This window comes from Equus asinus, chromosome 5 (assembly GCF_041296235.1).
Source record: "Equus asinus isolate D_3611 breed Donkey chromosome 5, EquAss-T2T_v2, whole genome shotgun sequence".
NCBI classification, from domain to species: Eukaryota; Metazoa; Chordata; class Mammalia; order Perissodactyla; family Equidae; genus Equus; species Equus asinus.
In genome coordinates this window covers 67,861,497-67,880,819 of record NC_091794.1, presented here as the reverse complement: position 1 = coordinate 67,880,819, position 19,323 = coordinate 67,861,497, and the positions used below count along the sequence as shown (strand labels likewise).

Genomic DNA, 19,323 nt, shown 5'->3' with positions numbered 1-19,323 from the left:
ACTCAGCACAATGCCTGTCTCACACAAAATTATTAGCATCGCCCTTATTGTTATTGTTACCAGTATTAATTAAAGCTTATAGTTTAGAAGTTTATTTCTGAACTCTTCAGATCTTCTATCTGGAAGAAGGAAAAAGAAGATTCCTTTATTTCTTCTTGTCCTGTCTTTAATTTACTTTTTACTTTTTAAGTTAATTTACATTAATAATTCACTTCCCTTCATTATTTACTGGAGAGCGGTAGTTACGTGCTAGAAAGTGACAGGAGGCCAGACCGGCCAGGCCAACTGGCCGCCTTGCAGAGGACGTTCAAGCCTGATCTGAAAGCGGTAGTTCTCAGTCTTGGTTGCACATTAGAATCACCTGGAGAGTTTTAAAAACCCTGATGTCCAGAGACCGCACCCTAGAAGCATTAAATCCAAACCTCCAGAGGTGGGAGCCAGACAGGAGTAGTTTTAAAAGCTCCCCAGGGGGCTGGCCTGGTGGTGCAGTGGTTAAGTTTAGCACACTCCACTTTGGCAGCTCGGGGTTCACAGGTTTGGATCCTGGGCGCAGACCTATACCATTCATCAAGCCAGGCTGTGGCATCATCCCACATACAAAATAAGCTAAACACATATGTTAGCTCAGGGCCAATCTTCCTCACCAAAAAACAAACAAACAAAAAGCTCCCCAGGTGATTCCAGTGCAGCCAAGGTTGAGAACCTTTGAGAGTCAAGGAGTTATCACATGTTCTTGGGGAATGGGGTGTGTAGCAAAACAAAAGGGCAGCCCCAGGAAGGCTTAGCTGTGCTATTATCTAGTCTTATCAAAGACCTCTTAAGATTTGTTTTAGATTTTATTGCTAAGGAAACTGAGTCTCGGCAAGGCTGAGCCTCATGGGTCACAGAGCTGGCAGGCCGGCCAGGGTTTGAATGCAGTGTGTCAAGCACGTGCTCCCCCACCCTTGCTCTGCGCTGTCTGCCAGTGGAAGGACTCGTAGGGTTGTGCGTGGGGCCCGAGGAAGAGGGAAGAAACCAGAGGCAAGGAGGCTCCTTAGGAGTAAGTGTACTAATCCAGGGGCAAGGCGAGACGCTGCGATTAGGCACAGGCCTGGGTCGCCTGTGAGCCAGAATCGCCTGCTGAACAAGGTCATCTTCCTGTCGTCTGCGCCCGAGACCCAAGGCCAGGTCTGTCCCAGCCCCCGAGGCTGCGGCCCGGGGTTGGGGTAGAAATGAGATGGCAGCGGCAGCCAGTTTCAGAAGCAGCGCCCTCCCCAGTCAGCGCTGTTCCTTCCAGAACAGCTGGCTCTCACTCAGCGCAGGGCAGAAACCTGGTCACACGCCCTCAGTTCCTTCAGGAGACAGATAATCGAAGATTTTAGAGGTAGGGGACGTAAACGCATGGTTTAAAGATACAATCTTGAGGTTGACAAGGTGTCTTTTGAAAAGTAAATTAACAACAGAATGAAAGCAATAAGGAGAGGCTTTTCCCTTTTTTCCTTCCTTGAGATAGAGGAAGATGTAGAGATCAGCACCCAATGACTCTCCTCTGACCCACGTACCTTTAGGGTGCAGACAACAGACCGAGGGAGAGGGTAGGCTTCAAACACCACACTGCAGAGATGAGCGGTGGCAGAGAGAGGCCAGGGGCACGGCGAGGAAGCGACGTGACGCGCATTGGCAAGCAAAGCGCACTGCTCGCCCACAAAGACAGTTGAGGCTGCTGCCCCTTCTCTTGGGAAATGGGCGAAGTGCTCCGGCGAGCTCTGGCCAGTCCCCGAGACAGATGCTTTAGGTACGAAGTGAATCAGCCATGGTCCGGCCATGGAAGAATGTGCGGTCTGCTGGCAGAAGCCTGTGAAGGATGCACAGGAAGCCCAGGGCGCTGTGGGAGCTAGCTCGGCTGGGGAGCAGAGAAGACAGCCTGGAGGAGGAGAGCATGGCCTGTGGGGTCCAGGCAATGAGCAGGAGTTATGCAGAGAGTTGAAGGAGGGGCAGCACGATGCAGAGGAAAAAGCATCGCAAAGCCACAGAGCGGGCAAACCACACGGCGGGGTGGGGGCGGTTACTGCTCAGCTCCTTGGGTGTGGGTACTGGCCCTTCTCAGGCTGGGGACTGGCTTTTGGTTTGGTCACTGGACCTTACCTGGGGGCAGCCGGTGCTTGGTCCTGGGAAGATTTCCACAGAGTGCTGGTCCCAGCCACTTGCCTGCTCGCCTCAGGTGCGCCTGGTGGTTCCACAGCCCACAGCCATTGTCATAAAGCCCAAGTACTTTCAGCTGGATTCACAAGGTTCTCTCTGATCTGATGTCAGGGCACCATTCCATCTTTATATCTGTTTGCAGACCCTGTGAGCTCATTGTACTAAAAATCCCCCTTCGTGAAGGAAAGGCCCTGAAATCAAGTTAAAAATTCTGCATTCGTGGCCTTGGGAGGGGGTTTCCTCCCTCTGCTGGGAGAGAGAAAGGAAAACATATTTCCCTTCTTTATTAACAGCTTAAAATGTGAGATAAATCCCCCATCCTAACCTGGTTTTAACGAATGGCCTCCGTTGTCCGGGGGCGTCATACGTATCTGACGGATTTATTTATCCATCCTCTTTCCTTAGAGCGAGCAGCTAAGAAGTTTTATCCAGTATTTGCCTCCCTCCCCATTCCCATTTTCCTGACCAAGCATGTGGAGTCAGCAGTTGATGGATGGATGGTGTTTGGGATAAAAGGGACTAGAATCAGATAGTTTTCAGGATATGAACAAACTGGCTTATTAACAAGGAGCCCTGTCTGGCAGGAGGTGGTGGGGAAGGAGGAGTGGACACCAGACAATGGCCAGTGATGGATGAAGGAACACCCGGGGTTGCAAGGTGTAGACGCGAGATAACTGGTGGAAGCAGGCACCGATAATGGGAGCGCCCGGGCTCCGGAGAAGCCTCCTGCACAGGGGTGAATGTCAGACCAGCCACTTGACTCCCTTTGACAATCCTCCAAGAGTTCCCCACTGCAAAAGCAACCCCTATTTCTTCTCCTTTTCCTTTCTGTAAAATGCAATGTGCATGCTCAGAAGGAGGCAGATGCTGGCAGGGGTGGTTTGTCCAGCACACAAAAATGGAAAGGCGGTGGAGCATCTGCCACGGGCCAGGCACTTTGGGGTGACAGCTGTCCCTTTGCATATGTCATATCATTCACTCCTTGGGAGTATTGGCCCCATATTCTGATGGGGACACTGAGGCACAGAGAACGTAAGCGACTTACTCGAGGTCGCTCAGCTAGGAAGTGGTGGCCTTGGGCCTTCTGCCTCTGTCTGTCCGCCCCAAAGCCCTGTGAAAGGCTGTGGTTCCCCCCAGCAGGGATTCTGGCGAAGGGGCCTCTCCCTGCCTCTGCCACGCAGGCGCAGACGGCCGCCGTACGGTGAAGCTGGATCTGTTTCTGCTGCGGTGGGAAGATGGGAGCATGGAAGCAGCCACCCTCGGACTGAGACCATTCTGCTGCTCTCGAGCTGTGTGGTCTTGGGCAGATGGCTCAGCGTCTCCGAGGCTCCGTCCATCACCTGTCAAGGGAAGATAATAAATCCTTCCTCTTGCAGGCATTGAGAGGATTAAGCTGGATTAGGCTCGTGAAAGTTCTTTGTAACTGGTAATGCCCTCTGCAAATATTAGTTATTATGCTGTTACATTTTCCCTTAATAACCCAGAGCTTGGCATATAAAAGCGCTCCATGTCCTTTAGTGAGACATTGCCTAGGAGCTAAGCTATTTTGTGTCTTTTTTGTTCTCATGTGTTGTAGTGGGTTTTGCACTGAAGTGTCCTTAAAGCAGTTTTAAATGACTTGAAAATCAACAAACCATAGTCCTTGTTGTTTTGAGAATCCCCAGAAACAATGATGCCAATGATATAGCTACCAGGGAGTGTGGACTTTGTCTCAGGCCCTCTCTTGAGTACAGTAGTTCCTACGATGCTCACAACCGCAGAGGCTGCTAGTGCCCCCATCCCCATCTTAGACGAGGAAACGGGGGTACAGTTGGGTCTGTAACCTGCATGAGGCCACAAGGCTAGTCGCAGAGCCAGGCAGTGTCCGCAGTGCAGGCAGTCTGGCACGGAGCACGCGCTCCTCTCTTCAGCTGTGTTTCCAGTCCCGCCTGAGACGTTGTGCCGTGACCCCCAGGATCTCCAAAAACCCACCCCCAAGTCCTGAATACCCCAGTGTTGGAATCTGGCCTGACACTGAAGAAAGACAACTCAAAGAGGAAACACCATAGATAAACATCTGATTTCATGACAACAGTCAATAAACAGGTCTCCCGGGGACTGAGTGAACTGCTCCAGTGTGTGGCTGTGGGGTGTCCAGTGGGCATTCCAGGTTTGAAACAAATCTGTAGATGAGAGAACGAGGTGGAGGCAGAATGTGGGACAACCACCTTTTTTAAGTTGCCCTTCATTCGTGTCTTAATCTGCCGCACACTAGCAGGCCTTTTAACGCTCTGGGGCTTCTTCATCAACCTGTGACGTGCTTCTCAGGTCTACCCCGGCCAGTGCCTGCAGAGTTTCTCTGCCTTCCTCTGTAAAGTTTCCCTGAAGATTTCTGGTGGTTCCCAGGGTGTCACCAACACCCCTAAAGTACCATCACCTGACACCAGCCATCTTTCCACCACTTTCGTTTCACTTTCTTTTGCAAAGTTGCCCACGGAGCTGGCGGAAGCTGCATCCCTTGGCACTGCAGTGTGGGCTGCCCCCGTCTCAGGGGTTGCTGTGTCCCAAATTTCTCGAGGCCGCCATCATGTGCCGCCAATTCATGAACATTTCTCACCAGCCTGGGAGGGGCCTGCCCTTGGCCACGCTCACATCCCTCTTCGTTAGCTCATTCACTCTTGCAACACATATTTGCTGTTGCCTGCTTGTGCCACGCTCTGGGGTGGGTCCTCGGGCTATAAAAGCACAGCAGACTGACACCCGCCCTGCCTTCACGGACACCATATTGAGGAAGAATAGGAGATGGTAAACAGGTAAATGGAAATACAATATCTGCAAAGCCTGGAAACCCTGGTGGGTAGACACACTGTCACTAAGGACATCTTCAAACTGTGAAACAAACTATTTCTCTATCAAGATGCTAACCATAAAGATCCCTGGGGAAAACTGGCCGATGTCCCAAATGCTTTCTGCTCCAGGCCCACTCTCTGCCTGGGGCTTTTTTCATAAGTGTCTGGGAGCAGGCCAGAGTCCTCTTCTTTAAAACAGAGATGGCATTTTCCTCTGGATTCCCTGCCAGCAGGTGCTCTGTCTTCCACCCTCCCTCTGCACCCACCTCGATTTCCAGCGTCAGCCCATTCATTTTAAGGATCAGCTTTCTCTTTGAAGCTTTCTCTATGTGTCACCTGGTGATTGTATTAATATCTACCCCATCAAATGCAGAGAAAGATTAAATGAGATAATGTAGGTTAAAAGACTTCATAAACTGAAGAGCATTCTATAATTGGCAGCTATTATTACTATCACTATTGTTAAAATAATTATAATAATTATAATTTCCACAGAAGTTATGTTATTAGCCCAAGGTCACACAGGGAGGCAGCAAAGACACAGGGCCCCCCACCTCCCCCAGCCCGGACATCAAGTGCACGGCGGAGCTCACAGCATTTCAGAGAGTCTTGCTTCTTGCTGTTGGATGCAAAACTCTTCCACATCCAGGTATCTTGTGCTGGGTTCAAGCTTCCAGGACCGCTCCCCGTCTACACGGCGCGGCCTGGGCCCCACGCACACGGCAGCTCCTGCACGCATACACCGGTGCGAGCTATGGTTGCCAAGATTTTCCAAAAGCACAGTTTGCATTTATTTTGTTTAATTCTTACATTATGTCTCAGCCTCCTCCTAAATGCATTTGCTTGCAAAAAGAGCCACGAGGGGAAGTTCAGCCCACAAATAAGAATATAATCACGACACAGTTTAGTAGTGCCTGGGCGTCACCCGGGTATTCACCGGTGCTCCGCAATTCAATTGTCTCTCCTTCAAGACCATATTTAATAGGATAAACAATTTCTGCTAAATGCAATAAATGTGAACCCGGGCTGTCATCTCCATAATCAACTCAAATTTCCCATTAGAAGCGGGGGCTGTGATTGCGATTCGGAATTTAATTTGGCGGCGCTGGCTTCAACGTGCCGGTGTCGGCTTCGTGGGACCCTCCCATCAAGCAAAGACAGAACTGCTCGTCCCTGTCTCTGGGGAATCTTAAAAGAAGATAGATTATAACTCAAGAAGATTATACGGCCTCGGTATAATGAAAGAGATAAAACATTATTGGATTAGCCTGTTGAAATAACAGCAGACAGCAAAGCAATAATATTAAGGCAAACAAGGCCCAGAGCCGTCAGCTCGATGGCGGGGACACAGGGACGCAGCAAGGCAGACGGATCCCCCACGCCTGCCGCCACACCCTGGAGCAGTAAGAATCAGCTCCTCCCTGTGGTTGTTCCATCGACTCCATTCCAGGACGGCTTGTTGGGCCAGACTGGTGGGCAGTGGTGACCGATGCTTTTGTGTTGTGGACCTGCTAAGGCTGAGGCCCCAGCGCCAAGCCCAGGGGCCAACTTGAAGCAGATGATGTGGCTGAGAACAAATTGGTTGAAAATGAAGAGGATGAACCAATTCATTGTCAACCAACTGGTTTTCTCCCCCCAGCAATTTGATTTCAACAAATTATATGAAGTTCTGCAATCAGACAGGAAGCAGCCACGAACAGAGAAAATATTAAGGGGTGTTTTAGTGTGATGGAATGAATGACAGCGATAAAGCTTCCATGATCACTTGACTCAACCTAAAAGAAATATTTTGGTTTTTAGGACCGCGTTTTTATTCTCCTCTTCAAACACCTCCCTCTCCAAAATGGGATTTGCTCAAAAGCACAGGTGAGCACGGTAGACTGCCCAGAGCTGGGGAGGGCACACTGCCCTCCGCCGTCCCCTTGAACTTGGCCGTTCAAGTGCTTCCTCTTCCAGCCACCACCACCCCTCCTCTTTTGTTTTCTTTAGCTTTCTTCTGTCTTTTTTAACTCTCATTCAGTGATCAGGTTCCCGGGCTCTTGTCTCCAGCTCAGGGTCGTCTCTGGGCAGCACTCACGTTACAATTCAGCTGTGCCCCAGAACTCCTGCTTCCAACATACACAACCAGCCCCTCCCTGTGCTCAGCATCGAGGGAGCTGAGGACCGAGGATCCACTCTCCTGGGGACGCAGTGGGCGGGGACTTGTCGACAGCACACCCCGCCGTCAGCACTTTCTTCTACATTTTATTTCATAAAAAGTCCTTTGTTAATCAAGCGCCCGCTTATTGAGAGGAAAGAAGCATATGATAGGTGAAGTTGAAACCCTGGAGCCCGAGGGCCCAGGTGCGACACGCAGCTCTGCCCCTTCCCAGCCGTGTGACCCTGGACAAGTCACTCAGCGTCCTGAGCTCCAGGTGCCCAGCTTCTCGTGAGACTGACGCAGCATCCGCCTTATAAGGCTGCACGAGGATGGGGTGAATTAACACGCCGAGCACCACGGCCGGCACACAGTAATCCTTCAATAGATACTAACTGCCACAGCCGTGGAACGCGACAGTGCACTCCTCAGGGGAGAAACATCTCAATACACATAGTCATGGCTTCGTTCCTGGGCACCTGCCGTGTGCCAGTCGCTGCGGGGAAGTAGGGCTTCAGTGTGAATAACTCCCAACACAAGTTCCCGGCTGGTCCTTAACGTGAGTGGAATAACATCGGAGAGATGAGTAAAGCGAGGATTGCCAAGACGCTTAAGCCCTCGAGGAGCCTAGAATTATTGTTAACTATTCGCTCAAATCAATGTGTGTTTTACAAATAACATCTTTATTTTAAACATCCTGATGGCGCTGCCCTCCACCCTTGGGCCAGCTGCAGGCGGGAGCTGGTGTGGGAGTGAGCCGGCCTGAGCTCCCGGGCTCAGAGCTCTCCCGCTCGCAGTCCACAGGCGTGTCATCTGCTGGAAGCTCTCCCTTCCTTAACAGCTGAGTGTTTCTGCGGCGGGACCCCAGCAGGGGCTGCCCCCGTTTTGAGGAGGTGGATTGTTGCACTGCCTTTGTCTTGTTTTACGTCCTCCAGAACATGGAGACCAGTTTGACCAGCAATTCCATTTCCCATCAATGGGGACATCTATAAGAAAGAAGGCCAATGACTATTAATTAGCTCTTATTGTACTCTGGTGCCCTACAGGTGGGGTGGGATATATAAGCCAAGAGCCTTTGGGAATCCCAATATCCAGTCTCGCCACTCCGGTCAACTGTCCTCCTTCCAGGTCATCGTGCTTGCCATGCTCCCTTCCACCACAGGGCCTTTGCACATGCAGTTCCCCCTGGCCCAGAATATTCTTTCTTCCTCTATTCATCTGGTCAATCCTATTCACCCTTCAGGTCTCAGTTTAAGTGTTATTTCCTCAGGGAAAACTTCTCTGACCCCTAACTCCCCATCTATTCTCCATATTTTAAACCCTCGGGGCATTTCATAGCAGTTGCTACAACTGAAACTTTACATGTATTTCTGGGACAATTCAAATGATAGTGGTCTTTCTATCTAAAGAGTAAGCTCTGTGATGACAGCAACAGTATGTGATTTGCTCACCACTGAATCCCAGCACCTAAGCTGGCACATAGGAGGTCCTTAGTAAATATTCATTGAATGAATGAATGAATGAATGGTTTCCAGCTTAGACACTTCCCAGCTATAGGACGCTGGATGGGCTATGTCTTCGCAAGGTGTGAAACAGGAGCTCCGTTACTGAGTGTGAGCGCCGTGTATTTCAGACAGGGTGATAACACACACTGTGCTCCCCGCCCCCGGGGACCTTTGTTTCTCCCTGGAGGAGTTTTTGGTTGTTGATGAGATTGGCAAATAATTAATTACGTCCATCATGATCATGTGTGTCTGGCTGAGTCACTAAGTGGCAGCGTAACTCGGGATGCACTACTCGACATCTCTGGGCGCTCCCGACTCGTGCAGTGGGAAGGCTGCAGGAGGAGGGTTCCGGTCTCCTCCTGCAGGCGGAAGTCTGCGGCTGTGTGCCTGCACACTCACGGGGAGAGCATGCGCAGCTGCTGAGACACACGCAGGACAGGAACAGAGGCGGGAAGCCAGCCCTGAGCACCTCCCGGGCAGGGAGCAGTGCGGGCAGGCACGGGGAACGCAGTGTCCCCGGACCCTGGACCTGAACCTGTGCGCACTCGCTGTGTGACCACCAGGCGGGTTAGTGAGCGACCCACTGAACCTCAGTTTTTCCATCTAGAAAACGGGCATGGCGATGATATCTACTTCTTGAGGTTACTGTGAGGATTAAATGAGTTAATATGTGTCAAATACAAAGTAACACTCTTTATTTTGCTCTAAAACAAACTAACCAGTATTTATTTTGCTCTTACAATGTGTTGGGCACCATTCTAGGTGCTTTATATGCATCATGAGAAACTGAAGACAAGTCCGTGAGGTAGTTAACATCATCATCTCCATTTCACAGAGGAGGAAACTGAGGCACAAAGAAGTCAAGGAAGTTGCTCAAGGTCACAGCTATTAAATGATGGAGATGGAATTTGAACCCAAGCTGTGTCCACGCACTCAGCAAGGTGCCTGGTACACAGTAAAGTACCTAATACATTGTTGTTTTTATTGGATGTGCCATTTCCTTTTTTAATGGTATTACTAAAAAGTCACAGAAAGGAAAAGAAAGGGAGGCAGAGTGAGGGTTGAGAGCTCTTAGAGTAAACCAACCAAAAGACAGAGCTGGATGGCATCTCAACGAGAGTCTAATCTTTCATCTGTTAATTCAACACGTCACTGAGCAGCAACGGTGCCAGGCTGTGGGGACACAGCGATAAATAAAATATGGTCCCCGCTCACAGACGCAGGGGAGACACACACACACGGCCCAAAATATGATGTGCTAAGAGCTAGAATAGGCATAGGACCAAAGTTCTACAGGAGCCAGGAGGAGGAATTAACTCGTTCTACTTGGGGGATTAGAAGAATTGTTGCAGAAGGAGGGGCATCTGTGCTGGATTTTGAGGGATGAATAAGAGTTCACGAAATAAAAAAAAAGAAGCTAAGCTTTCCAAAGACAAGAAGCAAGCGCCAGGCATCAGGAGTCCTGCAACATGAAGCACTCTCCGTTTGTGAAAATAACGAATATAAAGCCGGGAGCCAGGATGGGCCTCGAGTTTCAGAGCGTCCAGCTCCCTCCCCTGCACCCCCTCCTTGCTCTTGCCCCTTTGAACGTTCTCTGGACTTCCCCAGAGTACCCTTTCCCAGCCGACTCTCAGAGACTCCTTACTTTTCCGATCGGTGACCTCACAGCCTGGGCCTCGGAATCCGACAGGACAGATGCATTCACAGCGTGACTCTGAGAAGGCAATGCAGAGAGAGTGAATGACACCATGCGAAGCCCAGAACTCGCGGAGGCAGCCCTCCACATCGCCGCTTTCCTAGTAGGTTAGAATCGGGCAAACGTTTAGTTGAGTGGTTTGAAATAAGAAGGTTCAGTGCCAAGAATACCTACTCCTTTCTTGAGGATCCTTTGTTCATGAAAGGGTGTTCATGGGGAATTATATGGAGTTGTTGAGGAAAATTACTCATTAGCTGACATCTGATCTAGCCTTATAAGTTTTCAGGGTCAAAAGCTACATTACTGAGGTCGCTGGGGCCAATGGTCACTGATTCTCAGTTTCACCAGAAGTAACTGTCTAGCTTTTGCTTGAATACCTCTAGTGATGGGGAACTCACTATCCTTAGATGTCTCATCCTTTCTTGAGCCAGTTCTTTCTCCCTGAGAACAGATCGGCTCTGGAGTCCCCTCTGTTGAGCTTGCTCCATCCACGGGGGTTCTGCCCTGACCGCAGCTGGCTCCCCAGGCTGGGATCTGTTGTGACAAGCTGCTCCTGATCCCTGTTTTGGCGTCTTGCTGGATTAGACTCTTCCTTAGAGTTTTGCTCGCTCATCACCACAGGAGCATCAGATCTCGGGTCCCAGCCTCTCCCAAGTTTGTCCTGCCCACAGCAGTGGTCCTGGATGTGACCCCTGAAGTTAGCAATCAAGTTCTAGTGGCCCATCCATGCCGCCACTCCCAATCTTCTTGCCCCGGACTCTCAGGAGATGCACAAAGAGTTTCTCCTGCTCAGCCTGGGCCCCTTCTCTGACCAGGAGAGACTCCCTGAGCCCACCCCCACTCCTTGGTGGAGACCACACAGTCTCAGCCTGCTCCTGTCCTTAGTTTAATGCTGCTGTCACCCACGGTGTCCTCTGCGGCTGGAACCTGGGTACCCCGATGGCCAGAATAGCATGTGCTAGTGGCCTGCATCCTGACGTCTTGGGAGATTAACACCTGTACACCCCAGCGTAACTCTTTGCTCAAGTCTCCCTGTCCCACTAGTCTACAAGCTCAGCGAACCACGGGTCCTATCTGCCAGGGAGTCCAGCCGCAGAGCCTCCCCGTCCTCGCCCTACAGCGGAATCCGCTGGTGGGCTTTTCTAAGGTCCATCCCAGGGATGCACTTGACTGACTTTGGGCCGAGGCCCAGGGCTCCGTGTCTATGACAAACGCCAGGGGTGACCCTCTCGTGAGCCTGGGCTGAGCTCTGCCGCCTCAGAGGAACCTTGCGCTTCGCCTGAGTGCGGGGCCTCCTTGCTCCGGTGCCACCTCTCTGTGCTCCAGGCAGCGGGCGTTTCAGTGACAGCGAGTCACACCTGGCGGCGGATCAGAACTACCTGGGGCGGGGCCTCCTCCAGAGAGCCTCGCGTTAGGGATCCGGACTCAGGTGGCTCTAAGGCACAACCAGGGCGGAGGAGCTCAGCTTCAGAGGCTCCACAGGGCCGGGGCGCTCTTTCTTCCCCTCAGAGAATGAAGACAGCCCCAGGGCCGGGGCAGAGGCCTAGGACTGCCCAGAAACTCTTCTCGAGATACTCTGGAGGGGCTGTGGGTTTGATAACGTGCCCAGGCCCCACAGCCAGCCCCTCCAGATGACGGCTTCCACGAGGGACGCCAGCTGTCCAGAATCAGCACCTTTCAGGACAGGGACTCCGTTCCCTCGGCAGGGAGCACAATGGCAGGAGCTGACTTCCTTCTGGAACTCCTCCAGGGCCTGCTTCATGTTCTGCCTCACTGTGCTGGAGTAGGCAAAGTCTGCGGCTGTCACCAGTTCATACAGAGGTTCTGCCTGGGCAGGAGGAAAGGCATTTATTTCAACAGACAGCGTTCATCAAGCAGGAGCATGAAGCAAGGCTCCACAGGTGTCGGCGAGGTGTCGACGCCCGGGGACCACCAGCGGATTCGTATGGAAGTAAATGTCTGTCACACCTTGTAGATGCATGCCCCATCCTCTCTGTGTCCCACCCCACCCAAAATCCACAAATAAGCTCATTCAAGTTCAGGTCAACAAACACTCGCTGAGTACTCCTAAGTGCCAGGCATGGAGCACGAGTACCGACTCGGATAAAACCCCTGGTCTCAGGAACCCCAGCCTCCGCAGATGGAGACGGGCGCTCTAACGGGCTCTCACAGGCAGCCAGGTGCCGGCGGAAGGTCGTGATGGGGAGAGCGGAGCAGGTGGCTGATCTGTCTTTGGAGGGGAGAGGAGGTGATTTTCAAGTAGCTCTTTGAAAGCATTATAGGAGCATTGTCCCTACACCACTCTCCGCTCCAAACCTGTCAAAATCATTCATGTCACGCAAGAGCCACCAGCAGGAAGCCTCTCCCGACCTCCAAGGCTCACAGAACACCTTCCTGCCAGGAAACACTCAGAATATCGTCTGTACTACCCATCCGACACAAATTATCTCTTGACTCCTTTGTGGTCATTACATTTTTGTGTGTTGAAGTCTCTTTTCTTCCCCCTCTAATTAGACTGCAAGCTCCTGGAGATCAGGACTATACACCGCTCAGCTCGGTGTCTCTGGGGACCCACGGGAGCCTAGGGAGAACCCCTGATGGCAGTGTAGGGATGAATGAGGTGGGATGTGAGGCCTCAGCAGGGCAGTGGCAGCTGCATGGAGGAGAGGGTATGGGGAGCAGAAACACAGAAGCAGAGAGGGCCACGCTGGTGGCTCCGTGGGCACAGCAGTGTTTGAGAAGGGGAAGCCACAGATGGATGTGATGGTGTTTGTGGGCTAGAAAAAAACAGAGGCGAAGCCCAGAGAGGTGGTTAAAAATGTTCAAAGCCAAAAAACACCCCACAAAAACACACATGTTTAGAGCCTCTTGGCTCTTGTTTCAGCTCCAGGGCCAGGTTCCTCTCCAGCTTTTGTTTGTGATCCTCCCTAATCCAGACCTGGAGAGTTTAGGGTCTGTCTAAATGCAGGCAATCATGCCTAATAGAAGCCTCCAGTGGGAAGAAAATTGCTTCCATTTCTTAATGCACCTGACGCTGACCTTCACTCCAGTGGGCAAAGCAAGGCCCCTTGGTGGTCCCATTGTCTCACCGTTTTGTGGTCAATGAATTGATCCAGAGGCTGTTTGCAGAACCGTCCAGCCTGCTGGCCACCCACGGGGGCGGGCTGCGAGGGAAGCGGGGGTTTGCTGCACGCCAGTGATGGGCTCCTCCAACGATCTGCGTCCCCTGCCCGAACACCTTGAAAGGCTGCCTTTAGCCACCAGGTATTTTCCCACCAGCACTGAGATTTGCTCCAGGAGAGAGAGCAAGTCAGCAGCAAAACTGGAATATACCTGCCACATATCCTGTGCGCCAGGAGCTGTGGGGGCCATTTGCAAATATGATCCCACTTCATCGTCATAGGGCAGCAATTATGAACCCCATTTCAGGTGAGGATAAGTAACTTGAACAAAGTCGGGGAACTCATAAAAGAGTATTGCCAGGATTCTAACCCCAAGTCTTTGCTTTCACTGCTAGTTTATGTCCATTATTGACAAAAATGGCTTGATTGTTCCCATTTCCAACCACTCTGCCAGGGTTCTCCAAATCTTGCAGACTACGGTTGGCCTTGGAATTGAGCAGCAAGTCCTCAGGACTTTCCGGTTCCCTTTTTAACTTAACTTGGCTCATTTATCTGTGTTTTTGGCTTGCTGGTCCCTTTTCCCTGTCTTTTGATCTCTTTTCTTCTCTTCTTCCTTCCTTTCCCCCTCAACTCCTCCCTCCCTCTTTCTTCCTCATTTCTCCCCCAAATACACAGTCCCAACTACTCACATTGATCATTGGATGCTCAGCACACTTGCCCTTGTGAAAATTTTATTTCTCATATTGTTGCAAGGAGATATTGGTGCTCTCTATTAAAGTCCATGCCGTCCTCTGTAATGGACCCTGGTGATGGCCGTTCTTAATGAGAACAAATCACTGTTGTCATAGCAAGCATTGATTAGGCGCTGAAGTGAATGCAAACATTACCTAAGTTAAGCTGCACAACAATATTACCAGCTAGGTAGTCTTCTGTATCCCCATTCTACAGATGAAAAGCCTGAGGCACAGAAAAGTAGGTTGACCAGAGTCACACAATAAGTAGCGGAAACGGATCTGAACTGTTACCATTGTGGTTTGTATCCTTTCAGTATATATTTTTGGAGAGGCAGATGGACAGATATGCACAGCAAATTGGTGGCATAAGAAAAGCGCATTTTTATATTCTACTTTTTTCACTTAACGTCATATTATGAGCATTCTTCCATGCCATTCTCTATTCCTTGATAAAATGATCTCTTATGGCTGTGTAGTGTCCTGGAGCAGGGATGAACGACAGTCTATTCAACTCTTCCCATTAGTGAATCTTTTGATTGTTTCCTTTATTTTCTCTTTTGCTACTACAAATAATATAAAACAAGGCATGTTTTTACACATACATCTTTACCAACTTTTAAGTTATTTCTTTACTCAATTCTTGCATTTGAGGTTACTGGATCAAAAGCTATAACCATTCTCAAGGTTTTGGATATATATGGTTACGTTCTTTTCTTAAAGTATTGTACCAATTTATAGTCCCATCTCATTTTATAAAAGTGCCCATCTCGTTGCTCTCAATTTCATGGAATGTTATAGATTTTTAATCATTTTCAATTTGATAGGTAAAAAATAATAGTGCCTGGTTATTTTAATTTTCATTTTTCATTCCTAGAGAAGTTCGAAATTTTACATCCTTATTCACTGTCTGAGTTCTTCACTATTCATCCTATTCACTGCCTATTTTCCTTTGAGATGTGTCTTTCTTATAAATTGCATCATTCCTTACACATTAAGGATTTCATTTGTGGCAAAATTATTTTGCGGATGGGTTATCTGCCATTTAATTATATATTCACAGCTTCCCTTTTTGAAGTTCCGAGTTCATCTTGGGGGTGAGATCCAGCAGTCCACGCCCAACATCATCTCACCAGGCGGTGCCACCACCATGTCTGTACCATGAACCTTCTCTTGGCCAGAGAATTTGCTTCCAGAGAATCTTGGGGTAAGTTGATTTAGAAAGGTGTGATGGTCATTATCACTGCCTACCAAACACATCAGCTTCTTTTCCTTCTGCGTACGTGGGAGGGCTGCAACTCCCCCGCTGTCCTTAAGGGCAGGCTTGCCACGTGACATGTTCTGAGCAGGGAAAGGTGAGCAGAGGGAGTGTCCCTTCCAGGCTGAAGCTTCTGGAGCCGAGGGAGGTGACTCCCCATTCCCTCCCCACTGCTGTGCTCATCTTGGGAGCACATGACAAGATACATCCTCCCTCGCCTGGGTCCCGGGGTGGCATTGTAAAAGCCCTCTCACCAATACACTTGGGACACATTGTGTGATTGAGAGAGAAATTTTTGTTGTACTAAGTCGCTGAGGTTTAGGGGTTGTTTCACTGCAGCAAACCATAGGCTTCCCTGACCTCTGTGTGAGCACCATGCACTACTCTGTTTTTTCCATTCTGCGGCAGGCAATGCCCAGGCTCTGCGCAATGACTTCTCCATCAGCCCGGGTCCCGGACCACAGCCTACCACCCTGACTGTTGCAGAAATGTACACAGCTGATAGACTTCGTGACTAGGGTTGCCAGCAAATACAGAATAACCAGTTAAAACCAAATTTCAGATAAACCACAAATAATTTTTTAGTGTAAGTATATCCCATGAAATGTTTGGGAGATGCTTATATTAAAAAATTAGTCCTTATTTATCTGAAATTCCGATTTAACCAGACATCTTGCAGTTTCCTTTGCTAAATCTGGCAACACTTTATGTGACCTCGTTAATATCTCAGAATGTCTTTGGGATTTTTCATCCACTAATGGCCATTTCACTGGGCTTTTTCTTCAAGACTTTGTGGTTGTCCCTTCATTGTCTTGAGGCATTTAGTGTTGCAAAGAATTCTAAGGCCAGAACGACTTTTAGTTTTGTAGGATATATTCTTTCCTAAAAGTAAAACAGAAATTCACCAGGATGTGTTTCAGTATTGTTTCGTTTTCAGTACTTTTGCCAACTTTTCACTCAGCTGTTCATTCTGCATCATCAGCTCAGGAGTGTTACCCTTATTACGTGCTTGATTAATGCATCTTCACGTTTAATCTCGTCTCTTTCTCAGGAAGAGGTCTCTGAGTTGTACATTTCCACTTCTGTACTCTCTGTCCATCACATTTCTTTTCTGTCATTGTTTTAATCTCTTTGTCTTTTGCTTTTGCATTACAAGAACATTTTTATAGTACCTTCCACATCACTGACTCAGTTTTCTGCAGCGTCAATTCTGTTCTTTATAGTTGTCAATGTAAGTTTTAATTCTGCTACTGTGCTTTTGGTTTCATATATTCCGCCACTTTCCTTTTCATTTGATTAGTGTCTAAACATCTCAGCTTCTATTTTTTATTTCATAAATTCCTCATTTTCTTGAATTTTATTATAATCTCAAAGTAAATGCATTCTAAAATTTACTTCTGGTTTTAGACATATGCTTGTTTCTGCATCTTGAATGTAATTTCAATCTTTTGTTTTCAAAATTCTCTTTATTTGTCCATTGCTTTTTCTTAACTCTTATTTGACAAAAGAACTCTCTCTCTGTGTCTAAAGTTTGCCAGTAAACAGTGTGAATGGGCTCTTCTGGGGCCTCCTTCCCTGCCCACCTGCCTTCTGTAGGAATCATGTTTTCAGATCTTGATCTTCAAGACTGGTTTATGTACATAAGCCTTGGCCAACACTCTGTGTAGGCATTGCTTATCTAGTGGGTTCTGCTGTCCTGGAAAGCAGTCGCCACTCCAGCCACCTGGTAAGCTGACTTTGCAGAGAAGAATGGTTCTGAGATATTGTGAAGGCATCTGCCGTTTTCCCTTGCCAGCAAGAGTGAGACATACACAATGTATGTGTCCAACCCAGGTTACGGACTTTCAGGGAAAGTGCATAAAAACCTTCAACAATCCTGCCTCCCCTACTCCTGAAAACGCCCCTCATTCTCTGATGTCTTGCCCCTTTCAGCCCACACAGCCCTTCATAGCACGACACTGAGAGTGGGTGTGACTTTCCACTCTACCCTACGTGTACTGGGAAGCCTCGTGCCTTCAGTAAAGTGCTCTGAGGTGGTGTGCAGCCCTCTTTGAGATGCTTAGCATGCTAACATGCCCTCTCTCTCACACACACTCACACACTCTGCCCCCAGATCCCATATCACGTCATATGCGTGGCACTTGACATTCCCGATGCCCAGGCTGGTACATCCAACCTATTTAGATAGGCAACCTGGGCAATCCATTGACTCTCAGTTAACAAAAAAAGAGACTTAGGTAAGATATAAATAAAAAGTAAGTACCAGGGATCTATTTTCCCCTGGACTCTGTTCTCTCCCATGCCCAAATGTGATACCAACCAATGTCACCATGCCCTCAGCCAATTCCAGATTTCTCTGGAGCTACCTGCAACCTGTGGCTGACTTCATCTTTCTGGATGCTTGCCAGCAACTATATACTAAGTGTCACTACTAAATAAGTGGCAGAAGAAAGGATCTTAATGGCAGCCTTCCTGCTCTACAGCAACTATGCATTTGGCACACAAAAAAAGATACTATGGGAAATTGCCAGCATTGGGAACTGCAGCGCCTCCCATCAGAGCTCCAGCCCCTCAACTCCCCTCCTTGGCTGCAAGAGTAAATCTCCAGGGGGTGGACCCTGGACCATCAATGACTGCACAGACAACGGCAAGAAGAAGACAGTGCAAGATGCGACATGGATACCAAGCTGAAGTCCCCACAGGCAAGGACCTACCACTGCTGATGGGTATGACAGTCCTGTCCTAGCAAATGTCTTTTTAGTTTAAGGTTGCAGAACTTCTCTTGTTTGGGTGACAGGTGGTGGGGATCATTATTTGTTATTCACCACACCCACAGGAAAGTCAGGAGGAGAGGGAAGAGGTCAAAGTCTCAGGTCTGGACCTAACAGAGGCTCTTGAGCAGCCACAGATGGATGCGACCTCTGTGACCTTGATTTTAATCAGCCACCAAATGAAGGTAAGCAGACTTAATTTTGCAGCCTCTGGAGAATTAGATGAAATAACATTCCTGAAGCCCCTGGCAGACTGTCATGAATATAATAGGTGCCCCAAACATGTTAGTGACTAGCAGGGTGTACTATCCTGTCCTGTAAGACCGTCATGCCTGTCTGTATCTTACTGTTCAGCAGAGACTGTATTTTTCATCCTTGCATCTTCCCCTGCTTTCCTCCAGGGCCTTGGCTCCTATTACATTACAGGAACTTAGCAACTGTTTGTTGGTTGAATGAACGAATGTTTAAATGAACAAATAACTGAATGAGTGATCTTCTGATGAAACGGAAACAATACAAATTGAAGAAGCCTGGAATTAGAAGCCGATGTTTCATTTCCTTTAGTGACTTGGGGGCCCAAGTGAGAGGGAGTCAGGGGTTTCTAGCTGGTGTGGAACAGTATATTGTAAGCAGTTCACTCCAGATATATATTCCACTATAAGGTATGTGCCTCCAGATTAGGGTCTGGGTCTTATTGAGCTCTGTGTGCCATCCCCTGGCTCATAGTAGCCCCTCGTAAGCTGTTTTCTGAATAGAGGAAAGGGTGGGTTGAGCAGCTGCCCAGCTGTACCTTAATCTTGATGATGTCTGGGTTGTACTGCACCGCGTCTCCCCACTCCTGCATCAGGTCTGCTGTCGGCAGCTGCTTGTATGCCAGGGCGGTGATGTACTCACTTGCCCCTCCTCTCACAAGGACCACCAAGTCATCCACCATGGTGTTTCTCTTGTTTCTTTCTGGAAAGGACAGAGATCCAGCATGTCAGAGGATTGACTTTCTCACTCTGGAGTTTACTACAACCCAACCAACAACCTGGTTATCATAATATTCACTGAGCTTACCCTGGGGATGCTGTTAGACAAGACATGTCCCTTCC

General features: G+C 49.1%; 1 protein-coding gene across 1 annotated transcript in view; it reads right to left on the bottom strand.

Annotated features, from left to right (window-relative positions):
• Positions 1–5,833: 5,833 nt before the first annotated feature.
• Positions 5,834–19,323, bottom strand: part of C8B (complement C8 beta chain) — a 38,183-nt gene continuing 24,693 nt past the window's right edge. Inside the window, exons 9-12 of the mRNA XM_014844679.3 lie at positions 19,020–19,183; positions 12,022–12,175; positions 10,297–10,365; positions 5,834–8,132 (exon numbers count right to left, since the gene is read on the bottom strand). Coding sequence (XP_014700165.3) covers positions 7,981–8,132; positions 10,297–10,365; positions 12,022–12,175; positions 19,020–19,183 — 539 coding nt within the window. The 3' untranslated portion in view covers positions 5,834–7,980. The remainder of the gene's footprint in view (positions 8,133–10,296; positions 10,366–12,021; positions 12,176–19,019; positions 19,184–19,323) is intronic.